We start from the raw sequence: 13,521 nt of genomic DNA on the forward strand, positions 1-13,521 counted from the left end.
ATTATTCCATCTTCTCTCTCATTCTCCAGATCCAATCAATCCTCAAACCTTGTTATCCCATAAGTTTCCTATCGCTCCTTGCAATCTCCGGTCTCACCGACCGCCCCAGGTCTGTCTCATCCTCTCTCTCCTGGACTGCCTTTCTTAAGGCTCGTTTACCGACAGTCGTCTCATGTCTCCACCCCTCTCCCTCCTTGCTCAGTCTTTCTCAAAGAGTTCTCAGCAGCTTCCTTCCAAAATTTGTCCCTTCTCGCTTTTAAACCTTTCCAGGCTTCCCACTGCCTTTAGATTATCATCCGAAATGCCTTGTTTAATCGTCTGCTCCAGTGGCCAGGGTGGTGTCGCAACGCCGTCAATCCCTCCACATTTGCTGGGGACACTCACCTCACTTTTTGGTCCATCCTTCAAATCTAAGCTGAGGAGCCAGCCTTTCCTGACTCCCTTCTCCAACTACTCGGGTGGAGGTCCCTCATATGCGAGCCTACAGTATTCGGTGCTTCCCTCCGTCACTCTCGGCTCTGGCGCCTCACACAACGTACAAGAAGCGCGGAGTAAGCACGTGTACACCCATTGGACTCTAAAGTTCCTGGAGGGAGGCTTCGTGTCTGGTAGTATGTCTGCAGCATCCTTCTCACGGTGGGAAAGCAGATGCAAAGGCACTGAGGTGCCCAAGGGCCTGACGACCGCGAGACTCCCCAGGAACCGGGGCTGCGGACTCGCGGCTGAGCTCCGGGACGGCGCCAGTAGCCCAGTGATCATAGAGACGCACCGGCCTCCGAGAGTCCTAGAGAGGAAGCGGAAGGGGCTCTTTCCTCACGCACCTGTCTGACAGCGTCCGTGGCCCACTTCCGGTCCGGTGAGGGCTTGGGCCGGGCTGGCGAGGCTGAGGGACCGCGGTGAGAGGCGGGTTGGGGGGGCGACTTGGGCGGTGGGGCAGAGGCGGACGGGGCGGCTCGGCCGGGCTTCGGGGCAGCTGCGGGCCGCGGTGGCGGTGGCGGTGGCGGCGGCGGGGCTGACGCAGGGGGCGGCGCGTCTCCCCGGAGCTGCCTCTCGCGGCTCGGAGGCCTGGCGGGGCGGGACGCGGGGGCTCAGGTGGGGGCGAGGTTGGTCTGGTCTGGCCCGGATTACCTCAGCGCCGCGGGTGGCCACGAACTCGGGTCCCGGAGCCAACCGCGGATCTCTCAGAAAATTGAAAGTAGTCATTTTAGAGCGAGACGTGGGATGCTTACGTAAAGAATGGCTTCTCTCTCTCTCTCTCTCTCTTTTAAAGATTTTATTTATTTATTATAAGAAACAGAGAGAGAGGCAGAGACACAGGCAGAGGGAGAAGCAAGCTCCATGCAGGGAGCCCGACGTGGGACTCGATCCCGGGTCTCCAGGATCACGCCCTGGACTGAAGGCGGCGCTAAACCGCGGAGCCACCTGGGCTGCCCTGGCTTCTCTTTAAGCCTTCTCTTCGCGAAGTGCCAGGGAAGAAAGATGAATGAGGAGGACCTTTCTCGCCCTCAGGGAATCTGGTAGTCGGAGACACATTGGTAAACATTTGCGCTGTGATGCGATAAATTCAACAGGGGAGTGAATAAATACAGTAGCTGAAAAGTCAGGAAAGAGAAAGCTCAATTGATGCAGTAGAGAAAACGAGTTGACTGAAAATATAAAATAGGTTTAAGAAGGATGTAGAAGAACACAAACACCTGAGAGAATATTAAGTAGAAGCTTTTAAAATACCTCCTGCCAGTTGCCTTAACTCTGTGGTGTTAAGAGTGAACTTTCCCTCCTCTAAAAACCGGGCCTCTTCCCCCACTTTGGACTCCTAGGTCTGTCTTCCCAGCTTGGGTACCCCCCCCCCCCACTCCAACTTGAGCCCATCATGAAATTAAATAGTACTCATCCTCCAGTCTAGTATAAGCCTCTTCTTTTTCATGAGTACTCGAACCGACATTAACCTTTCTCTCATTTTGGCTTCCCCCGGGTGGCTTTTCTGTGCCCTATCCTTTGGGAGGTGAACCTTGGCCAGCCATCTAACCTCTGATATCTTCAGTTTCTTCATTTGAAAAGTAGGAGGAGGGACGCCTGGGTGGCTCAGCGGTTGAACATCTGCCTTTCACTCAGGGCATGATCCCAGAGTCTGGGGATCGAGTCCCACATCTGGCTTCCTGCATAGATCCTGCTTCTCCCTCTGCCTATGTCTCTTTGTCTCTCATGAATAAATACAGAAAATCTTAAAAAAAAAAAAAGAGAAAAGTAGGAGGAGTAATTTTCCCTATACAGAATGGTTATTAAGTCTTAAGCGAGAGTGTGTTCACAGGTTTTCTAACTGGTAAAACCTATACAAGTTAAAAATCTTTAAAAATTAAAAAAAAATTTTTTTTTTTAGATAGCAAGAGAGTGTGCACAGGAAGGGAAGGGGCAGAGGGAGAGAGAATCCTGAGGCAGACTCCCTGCTGAGTGCGGAACAGGGTGCAGAGTTCAATCCCAGGACCCTGAGGTCATGACTTGAGGTGAAATCAAGAGTTGGTGCTTAACTGATGGAGCCACCCAGCTCCCCCACAAGTTAAAAATCTTTTGATCAATTATAATGATTATTTGTTACTCTGTTGTTTCCTCTAAGCTGAGCACACGGTCACATCCAAGCCACTGGCAAGTCTGTTGGTTTTATCTCCAAAATTTATCTTGACTCTGCATCTTTGCCACCATCCTGAGCCTCTCCTGCTTGGACCACTGTAAGTGCTGCTTCCCTTCTTGCCCCTGTGACCTATTCTCTTTGGACACATAACAGGCAAAATGACCTTTGTAAAACATAACTCCCCACTAAATAAGATTAAGCCATAATTTTAGTGTGTCCCAGTTCCTGGATAATCTGGTGCTGCCTGCCTCTGCCACCTATTGTGCAGCTGTGTCCCTCATTTAACTCTGTAAAAGCCATACTGTACTTTGGCTTGTTCTCAGATATACACAGTAATTTCTGGCCTCAATCCTTGTGTCTGGAAAAAAATCTTGAATGACTGACTCATTTTCATCCTTTCGGTCTCAGACTACATGTCATCTTTTTAGAAAATCCTTCTTCAAGTTCATCCTCTTTTAACAGAGCACCCTGCATATTTCCTTTCTAGAATTTAACTCTATTTATAATTTTAATTAATTATTTCTGTCTACTGCACTAGTATATGAGTTTCAAAGTGCAAGTGCCTTGTTTGTCTTGTTCTGTATTATATTTCTAGTTTTTGCAGGTCTGACATATGTGTACTTAAAGTGTATTACACTTTTGGAAGAGTAGGCCCAGGTGACTGATCTAATTATAATATGTTTTATATTTTCTGATTTTAGTTTTATCTTCCTAATGAGATCCTGTGTGTTTGTGGGTATAAAGTAAACCCATAATTTTTCTGCACATACTAGGTGGTTAGCATATACTTACTAAAGTGAATCGACATGATTTGCAGAATATATGTTGAGTCTTTTGAAAGTAACTGTCATGTCCTCCAGCAGAATATCCATTGATGTAGACACAACTGGGATGGATTGACTTTCCCTTTGACTCATTTATGCTGTCTTTATTGTTTGGTCTTCTCAACAGACCCTCAGTCTTCTGGGAGGAGTGTGAAGATGCTTAAGGAGCGTCCAGGGATGGCAGAAGACCCTCAGCAGCAGATGGGTGTTCCTGTGGTAAAGCTGGAGAAAGAGTTGCCATGGGGCAGGGGAAGGGAGGACCCTAGTCCTGAAACTTTTCGACTGAGGTTTCGACAGTTCCGCTACCAGGAGGCGGCTGGTCCCCAGGAAGCCCTCAGGGAACTCCAGGAACTCTGTCGCCAGTGGCTGAGGCCTGAGCTGCACACCAAGGAGCAGATCTTAGAGCTGCTGGTGCTGGAGCAGTTCCTAACCATCCTGCCACGGGAGTTCTATGCCTGGATTCGGGAGCACGGCCTGGAGAGTGGCAAGGCTCTTGTGGCCATGGTGGAGGACTTCACAGAGAGAACATTGGAGGCCAAGGCGGTGGGTGAGAAGGGGGCATCTGGGTCTTGTTTCATTGGTGTGAGAAGGGGAGATTTAATGAATTGAAAGGTTTGAGGAAGCCATGGGAGTAGATGAGGTGTACAGTCTCCTTTCTCTGTTCCCAGACTCCTTGATGTACTTTCTGGAAGACAGTGGAGTTTTCAGCAAGAAAAGCCATTCTCAGGGAAGAAGCAGGGCCTGTAGAAGGGCCTTTAGCTTCCTTTTTGGTCATCAGGACAGAGGTCATATTTCCCTTGTGATCCTCAGTCCTAAAAAAGGCAATCATGACCAGTTTAAGGTCCCCCATAGACTCATTTTTCTTTGGGCAGAGATGCATTTTGGAATGCAGGGAATTAAAAAAGAAACATTGTCTGAACAGTGCTGTTTCCATATCTGGGGTGTCGGCTCAAATGGCTCATATTAGCGATTCTGTGGTGGTGTGACACCAGGCAACTGTATCTCAGATGCTTCTTTGGGACTTGACCACGTGTCTGTGACTCTTCGGTATAGTCATCTGATTGTTGGCTGGGAAAGAAGAAAGCAGGACTTAATGTTAACTGTTTTGCTTGCAAGTAACCATCTTTCTTCACTTTATCCTTCCTTTTCCTACTGCAGTCACTTCTGACTTCCTCCACAATCCTAGGATTTTTTTTTTTAAATATATTTTAAAGATTTTATTTATTCATGATAGACATATTTATTTATTTATTTATTTAATTTTATTTATTTATTTATTTATTTATTTATTTATTTATTTATGAGAGAGAGAGAGAGAGGGGCAGAGACACAGGCAGAGGGAGAAGCAGGCTCCATGCCGGGAGCCCGACGTGGGACTCGATCTGGGGACTCCAGGATCGCGCCCCAGGCCAAAGGCAGACGCTAAACCACTGAGCCACCCAGGGATCCCTGTTTTTTATTTATTTAATTTATTTTTTAACTCCCAATTTAGGAGCTTAAAAGTGGACCAAGAAAGACCTGTTATTGTGAGTGTGTCTCAGTGTGAGTTGTCCTGATTTTCCTTGCTATTTTTAGAGCAAGTTTTTCTCACTAGCTAATTCACTGCAGAATTGAGGCTTTGTATTTTTTACTGTCAGCATTTATAATTGGGGGATTTTTTTTCTAGTAGGAAGTGTTTTGGGCTAAAATTCTCAGCCACACAATATTTAGCCTGTCTGTGATACTTTCTTGGTAGAATTTGGTCAGTATTGAGGCCGGCGGAAGGGACCCTTGGAAAAGGGCATGGGCGCATAATAGTTGCTCAGAACCTGATAAAGCGAGGTTAGCCTCTTTTTCACCTTCTCACTGATGTCCTGGGGAAGAGCCTAACCAGCTTTCTTCCTCTCCCTTGTGGCTGGAATGGTTCTTTTCTTGGTTCTTTCTCTCTCTCTTTTTAAAAATTTTTATTTATTTGACAGAGTACAAGCAGAGGGAGCAGCAGGCAGAGGGAGAGGCAGAAGCATACTCTACTGAGCAGGGAGTGTGGTGCGGGACTCCATCCCAGGACTCTAGAATCATGACCTGAGCTGTAGGCAGATACTTAACTGAGCTACCCAGGCACCCTTGGTTCTCTTGTTAGATTTTAATTCAGCTCCCTCACAGGGGCTCGTTCTAATAGGTGTTGGGGACTGTCCTTAGGTTCCATGCCACGTGCAGGGAGAGCAGCCGGAGACAGCACTTGGCAGAGGCCCTTGGGAACCAGGTGTTCACCTGGGGCCGGTGGAGGTCAAGCCTGAGTGGGGGATGACCCATGGGGAAGGAGTTCAAGGCCTAGACCAAGGCACCGAGGAGCAACTCAGTCAGGACCCTGGAGCTGGGACGCAAGCCTTCCAGGAGCAGGGTAAGATGTAAACCATAAAGAATTAAGGACACAGAAAACCGCTTTGTGACCCTGTTCTTTACAAGCCTTGCAATTGATAAATTAAGTGACCTGTGAGCTGCAATTACCAGTTTTCCTGGTTACTTCCTTGACTTCAGTCGGAAACAGATGAAGTGAGAAATTGTTTTCTATCTCTCTGATTTCTGCAGGGGATATCTAGGATTATGCTCTCTTACCATTCTCTTCTCATTTCCTTCACATCCCTTTCTAGAAACCTCCTGGAAATATGCAGTTGACATGTAGGAATATTTTTTAAGTAGGCAGACAAACCATATCCCTAAAAGTAATATATGAAATTATTGTGTTACTGAATTTCAGAAGGGGTTATTCCCAGAGTGTGACCAGGGAGCACAGCTGTATTTCAAGGGACAGGGCATATTGGATTGGGACCATCTTCCCATTTGAGAACAGGGTAGGCTGTACTCAAACCCCTAAATGTATTGAGTCTGCTTAAGGTTCCTAGTGTTCTATTTTTTTTTTTTTTTCCTAGTGTTCTATGTATCAGGCAGTGGACACCTTTGAACAAGCTAACTGCAAGACAGAGCTAATCTTTCTCATGGTCTTTTTCCCTTTGCTTAGCTCTGCCAGTTCTTCAGGCTGGTCCTGGCCTCCCTCCGGTGAACAGCAGAGACCAAGAGATGGCAGCTGGGTTCCTTACAGCTGGACCCCAGGTGAGCTTGTATCTCTGACCTTCTGGGTATGTTACTTTGAAAGAGGAATGAGGTTCAGTTTCCTCAAAGTATCTCTGCACAACAAAGCACCATCCACAAGTTGAATTATTCTACTTTTCTTGTTCTGATGAATATGACAGCTTTGTTTTCTCTACTTTATCATCCTCAGTTGTTAACTTGAGTTGAGTCTTATTTATGCCTTAGGGTCCAGGCATAAGGCTCAATTCACTTGTTTTTATTACTCTTTGACTTTTTTTTGGATTGACTCAGGATTACTCTTTTAATTGTGAGGAGAAAGACATTGATAGAAACCCCATAGGCTCGATCTAGGCTGTCACGGTTGCTCAGTAACCCTTTGTGGGTAGCCTTTATGGATACTTCTGCTGCTACTCTTCCTCTGAACCCTCTCCTCCCTTGTCAGCAAGAATGTAGCTGTCTTAGGGTTGGGGATTCCCTGGAGCACTAAGCAGAGTGGTTCCTCTGGCCCCTACCCTGGCTATACGAGGAGTTTTGGCCATGTTTGCACTTGCCTGCCGTAGATAGAAGTAATGAGCACAGTGTGGCACTCTTGCCATGTCCGCTGGGTGCTGAGCATTACCAGGGACCTGGGGGATTTCTACTGTGGCACCTTTCTGAAGAGGACAGTGAGTTTTATAGTGAAGAGTTCCTGTAGAAGGAAAGCTGTCATTTGGCAGAAAAAAACCTGAGTCAAGTGTGGTCTAGCTAAAACAGTGTTTGGGCAAGGTTTATGCTTATGTCATTTCTTATTCCTGTTTTCCTAGGATGGAGACAAAAGATGATAGCCTGTTTTAATTTTGCCAGACCCTCCCCTTCTGCTATAATAGTTCTTTAAGGTGTCACGAATGACACTGAATTTATTTTAACACAGCATTGTTCTTAAGACAAAGCCTCCCCAAATATTTACTTAGCTCTGAGGGAAAATCAGGGTTTTTTTTTATTTTTTATTTTTTATTTTTTATTTTTTTTATTGGAGTTCGATTTGAAAAATCAGTTTTAAAAAAAAGAAAAGAAAAATCATTTTAGAAAGGGGATAAATAGCACCTCTGAAGCTTGATCAAACTTGAGGATTGAATGGAGGCAATTGAAAAATGGGAATTGGGTGCTGTGGTTGTTAGGGTACAAGCTCAGTGACTGCAGCAGAGACTCAGAAATACAGTGGCTCAGATGAGTCCATTACTTCCCTGACATTAACTGTCAAGAGGTAGACCCTTCTGCTCCCAAGACCAGTAGCAACTTGGTTTCTTCCATCTTCTTGCTCTCTTCTTTCCTAGTGTTTTCCTGTGTTCTCTCCTTCTTTTAGACTCTTAACTCTGGGATTATTTCTCTATCTATAGCAATCTCTTGTTGTTTCAGGGGTTAGGGTCATTTAAAGATATGGCCCTAGCCTTCCCCGAGGAGGAGTGGAGGCATGTGACCCCAGCCCAGATAGATTGCTTTGGGGAATACGTAGAACCCCAGGACTGTGGAGTCTCAGCTCCAGGTAAGACTGTTTCCATTCCAAAGGTAAGAAACAGGAGTTTTGAAATCTCCAGGTCAGGGTTTTTGCCTTTGCCCCAGATTTCAGAACCTGGTGCTACTGACACAAGAAGATGAGTAAACAGGTCCAAAGAGAGAGTGTGGACTCAGGTTTAAGAGGCTGGCCGTGTGCTTTCCTGCCAGGAAAGGAGTGAACAAGGGGGCAAGAAAACACAAGGTAGTTGTTCTGATTGTGATGAGACAGGTCAGTCATTAGGATTCCTGGAGCACCTACTCTGTGACTGAGGAGTACCCAGTTCAACATATGTTACAAAGAGCTGTAAAATTTCTATAATGGTAGAGGGTGTGGAAACCCTTGGACATAACTGTGCAGTGTGGGAGTTCATGCAGTGTGCCCCAAATGGTGGTACTGGCATTTCAGCACCTTGATCCCCCTCAGGGACAAAATTCTGCCAGTGATGCTGCTGTGTGCTTCAAGGATTCTGCCCTCCTATTTCCAGAGGAAATATGCCCCTGGCCATTCTGACTGTTCTAGAGACTCTGGCCATATGCTTGTCCTCCTCTCATTGTTGCTAACAACTCAACCCGGTGTTTATGCTGAGTCTGGGTGGGCCATGGTCTGTTTCCCATGCAACTGTTTACTGGTCATCTCAACCTTCAGATTATCCTGGGATTTATTCTTATGTACCTGTGACTCCTGCATTGACAGCTATGTAGGATTGGGCCTGGGAAACCAGAATTTCATAATATGTAATACCTGGCACATATTTATATCTCCTTAGGGCCCAGGTAAGGTTCGTGCATTGTGTGTAGTTTCAGTTTTACTATGTAAATACCTCAAAACTGGAAACTACCCAAATAAATATCAGCCAGGTTAGTAAATAGATTATAATATGGTCTTACAGTATAATACCATACACCAATGAAAAAGAACATAGTTTAACTATAGGTATGTTCCACATGTGGGTGAATCTAAAAGCATAATAACAGAAGTAGCCAGAAACAATGTGTGAATCCAGTGCATAAAGACAAGACCAGGCAAAAGCACTTCATGATGATACAAGTTTGGATAGCATGTTTGCCTGGGGGGCAGGATATAGTCACTGGAGGGCATGGGAGAGGGCTTTCTGGATGCTGGTAATGTTTATTGAGCTGGATGCTATTTACATGGTTGTGTTCATTATGAAAATTCTTTGAACATTAAAGTTAAGCTTTGTGCACTTTTACTTTCCTGGGAAGTTTACAAAAGAATCCATTAGAGGTGAGGGCTATGTCCTTCAAATTTGTTTGGATCAGGAGGCATGAGATGTTTTTCTTTTTGTGTTTTAACAGCCTCACCTGAAAGAACCCTTTCTGACCCTAAGTGCTACTTGTCTTCTCTCTCTACTTTAAAGTTTTATTTTAAAGTGATCTCTATATCCAAAGTGGGGCTCAAACTCACAACCCTGAAATCAAGAGTTGCATGCTCTACTGACTAAAGCAGCCAGGTGCCCCCGTTGCTCTCTTTTCTTCTGTCTTGGCTACTTTGCTCCCTAGAGCCTTCCCCTTTTTTTTTTTTTTTTTTTACTTCCCCTTCTTTTCACCTCCCCTTCCTCCTATTCTTTTGTTTCAATTAGCAATAATCACGCCTCGGATAAACTTCATTGGCTTCATTCAAGTATCATTACTGCCACTGCGCAAAGCTCTTTCTATTCTTTTGTAACAATTGTTCTGTTAATTTAGAGAGAGTGAAAGAGGGATCAGAGGAAGGGCTGAGGCAGTTTAGTAGCATTCATGGGCATTTCAATCTGGTAGAAGTCAGTGATAGATTGGGTTTCTTCATTCATTCAGTAGTCAGTAAGCCTGTGCCAGGCTCCCAGGAGACCCAGATTAATAAAACTTGGTTAGGTAGGAGCTGCAGAGTGAGCAGGGACCACATGCTGAGCAGGATTGTGGAGGATATGGAGAGTTCCAAGTAGTTCATCATTGTTGGAGTAGGCCTATAATCTCTAGGGAAGGCAAAATGCCTTTATGAATGTAAAGTAGCATTTTCAACAGGGTTGTGTATAAATAAGTGCAGGATAAACAAAGTGCTAATTCAGTATACATGTATTGAAGACACCGAGGTAAGAGAATAAGCAGGGCATATTTCTTCAAGGTAAGCATTGAGTTAGATTTAGAGGGAAATAACAGTTCAAGTTAGCCTATTCTGTAAAAAGGCGTGGAGATTGTTTTAGCTTGGGCTGCTACAGTAGAATATTCTGGACTGGGTAGCTTAAATAACAGACACTTATTTCTCAGAGTTTTAGAGGCTAGGAAGTTCATATCAAGGTTCCTGCAGATACAGTGTCTGGAGATAGCCATCTTCTGGCTTGCAGCCAGGTGCCACCTCATTGTGTCTTCACATGGCAGACAATTGAGGGATCCATCTTGTGTCTCTGCCTCTTTACAAGGGTTATAATCCCATCATGAGGTATCATGCTCACATGACCTCTGTGCAAAGTGCTGTGGTTTCTCTTCGTTTTGTTATAAGGACACTAATTCCATTGGGGGGTGCTTCACCCTCTTGACTACCTTATTACTTCTCGATCACCCTGTCTTGTGATAGCATCACATTGGGGCATAGGACTTCAGCTTATGAAGTTGGGGGGTGGGGGACATAAATAGTCACAGAAATGGAAGGAAGTAGAGCAAAGTCTGGTTTTAGAGTCAATGAAAGGAAACTATATTGAGGTTTTTGGTCAAAGGGAAAGAGAAGGAATTGTTAGAGGACGCCTTAGGAGCAAAGTTCTAACAAATAAATTTATTTTCATAGCTTCTGTAGAATTAGCTTGTATCTCCTTTGTCCTGTAGGCATTGGGAGCAAGGAAAAGGAGGCTAAAACCCAGCAGGTAGACCTCAAGGGGGCACTTGCTCGGGTGACGTCAGAGAGGTTTGGGGAAGCCACGCTTCAGAGTCCTGAACTTGGAAGAACCTGTGAGCAGGAGCCCAGTAGCTCTGTGGGAAACATACCAGGGCCACCGCCTCCTCAGCATGGTGTCGTACCCCTGCCTGATGACCTCAAGACCCACAGCTCCTTCTGGAAGCCTTTTCAGTGCCCTGAGTGTGGAAAAGGTTTCAGTCGGAGTTCAAATCTTGTCAGACACCAGCGAACCCACGAAGAAGAGAAATCCTATGGGTGTGTCGAGTGTGGGAAGGGATTCACCTTGAGAGAGTACCTCATGAAGCACCAGAGAACACACCTGGGAAAGAGACCCTATGTGTGCAGTGAGTGCTGGAAAACCTTCAGTCAGAGGCACCATCTTGAGGTCCACCAGAGGAGTCACACAGGGGAGAAGCCCTACAAGTGTGGTGACTGCTGGAAAAGCTTCAGCCGGAGGCAGCATCTGCAGGTGCATCGGAGAACTCACACGGGGGAAAAGCCCTACACCTGTGAGTGCGGCAAGAGCTTCAGCAGGAATGCAAACCTGGCAGTGCACCGGCGAGCCCACACAGGCGAGAAGCCATATGGGTGCCAGGTGTGTGGGAAGCGGTTCAGTAAAGGGGAGCGACTGGTCAGACACCAGAGGATCCATACTGGCGAGAAGCCCTACCACTGTCCTGCCTGTGGGAGGAGCTTCAACCAGAGGTCCATCCTCAATCGGCACCAGAAAACCCAGCATCGCCAAGAGACCTTGGCACAGTAAAGATGCCCTGCTGAAATGCCATCCTTTTTTGTGAATGGAAGGTGCAGGACCTGTCAGGACCATCAGCTGGAGGGAAACTTATTGGGAGGATGCATTGGTCTTTAGTCACTGAAGGGCTTTGAGGTGGGCAGTGAAGAGTGATTGGGTGCAGAAAGGCATTTTGACTCATTTTCTTTCCATTTGTTGTCAAACAGAGGCAGGGCAAGGCCTGATACATTTTGAGTTTCCAGAGCGCAGTTCCTCATGTCTCTTATCCAAGTGGTACGAATAGTTTTTCCTGCCATCTTTTGGGGAAATGATATCCTGAATTTCAGAACATCCTTTGGTGGGATGTTCATATCTGCCTCGCGAGCAAGTCTGATAGTAAAGGCAAAATTTTGTCCCACGGTGGCAACTTAAACCTCATTTTTATGAGGGCTGTATCTACCTGCAAGATCATTAGTTCAGATTCTACCTTCCTTTTCCATTTAACAAATATTTATTGAACAATTACTTTGTGCCTGATACTGGGAACATGGTGAATGAGACATAAGAGACCTGGGTCTCCTGGAGCTTGTGATTTATAGCAGTGGAAACACACAGAACCATTAATAACCCCAGGCATTCTAAGTTATGTTTGTGGTAAGAGCTGTGTGAGAGGATAGTCTTCTGGTGGTCACTCGTTTTGCTCTGCTGCTCAGGTGCTGGATCTTTCCCTCCCCAGTTGGGATCTCTCAGTCAGCTTTGTTTATTTTACTTTCTTTGTAACCTTTTTCTGTCTCTAACATTGTACCCTTATCTGTAAAGTTTCCCCATTATTCCTTGTACTGTAACAGCTATTTACCCATCCATTAGGAAATTAATATTTTGCTATTGATCACTGAATAAACATGAAAGTATTTTTAAAAACACTCAGTTCTGTATAAAGATCTAATTAAATGAATCTGAAAGATGAACTAGTATTAATTAATACCTGATATTTGATGACAAGCATATTTAGATGCTTTTATTCTCTATTCTTACTTTATTCATTCCACACATATTTATTGAGGCCGCACAGGAACTTGGCTAGTTGCTTGCCATATATCAGTGAATAAAATAGGGGGAAAAGATCCCTGACCTTGTAGAACTTATATTTTAGTGAATATATTGGATCTTTAGAACCACGTAGAGTGGAACCTGTGGATACTCCCATAAACACTCTGGCCCTGGGACTTGAGCCTTTGTCCTTGGTCCTGTGTCAGTTTCTTGCCTTGAAATGCATTTTACCACCTACTTCTTGTTACTGAATAGTCTCTGTTGATACATCTGGATCCGTGTCTGAGAGGCTTTTGGTCTCCAACTGGGAATGATGAGTTTTGCATGAGTGCTAATTCAGGAAAGTTAAAGATGTGTGCAGGCATTTAAAAATACGTAATACTGAGAAGATACAGTATTTGTAACCTGTTTACCCTTTATTTTACCATCACTAAAGGGTTTCCTTTCTGTTTAAAATTCTGGAATAGTTTGCTTAAAATTCTGTGGAATGAGCATGGACCACACTGCAGAGTCGTTGTAGTGCTGTGCCTTTGAATGCTGGCTGCTGAGTGAGTTACTCTATCTTTGGTTGACAGTACTATAATTCTAAGATGTGATTTGACTTGTGGTGCCTTTTATTTTTATTTATTTTTCTTAAAGGTTTTTAAAATTTATTTGAGAGATTGAGAGCATGAGTGGGGGGAAGAGGGCAGAGGGAGAGGGAGAAGCAGACTTCCTGCTAAGCGAGGGAAGCCCAATGCTGGCTGATCCCAGAACCCCGGGATAATGACCTGAGCTGAAGGCAGATGTCTGACTGAGCCAT

The 13,521-nt window shown here is 45.2% G+C and overlaps 1 protein-coding gene across 8 annotated transcripts; it reads left to right on the top strand.

Moving 5' to 3' along the window:
- The first annotated feature begins 538 nt into the window (after positions 1–538).
- Positions 539–12,637, top strand: ZSCAN25 (zinc finger and SCAN domain containing 25). Of its 8 annotated transcripts, none has more exons than XM_072837107.1 (8): positions 539–896; positions 2,612–2,723; positions 3,578–3,666; positions 3,748–3,993; positions 5,629–5,830; positions 6,449–6,540; positions 7,915–8,041; positions 10,870–12,637. In XM_072837107.1, exons 3-8 carry the CDS (start codon positions 3,607–3,609, stop codon positions 11,700–11,702), a joined length of 1,560 nt encoding a protein of 519 aa, XP_072693208.1. In that variant the 5' UTR covers positions 539–896; positions 2,612–2,723; positions 3,578–3,606; the 3' UTR covers positions 11,703–12,637. The 8 variants fall into 8 exon arrangements, with proteins under 8 accessions (XP_072693208.1, XP_072693209.1, XP_072693204.1 ...); XM_072837108.1 differs by having other exon boundaries at positions 542–896; positions 3,760–3,993; XM_072837103.1 differs by adding an exon at positions 1,292–1,535 and having other exon boundaries at positions 594–896; positions 3,578–3,993.
- The last annotated feature ends 884 nt before the right edge of the window (positions 12,638–13,521 follow it).

The sequence above is a fragment of the Canis lupus genome, chromosome 8 (genome assembly GCF_048164855.1).
Source record: "Canis lupus baileyi chromosome 8, mCanLup2.hap1, whole genome shotgun sequence".
NCBI classification, from domain to species: Eukaryota; Metazoa; Chordata; class Mammalia; order Carnivora; family Canidae; genus Canis; species Canis lupus.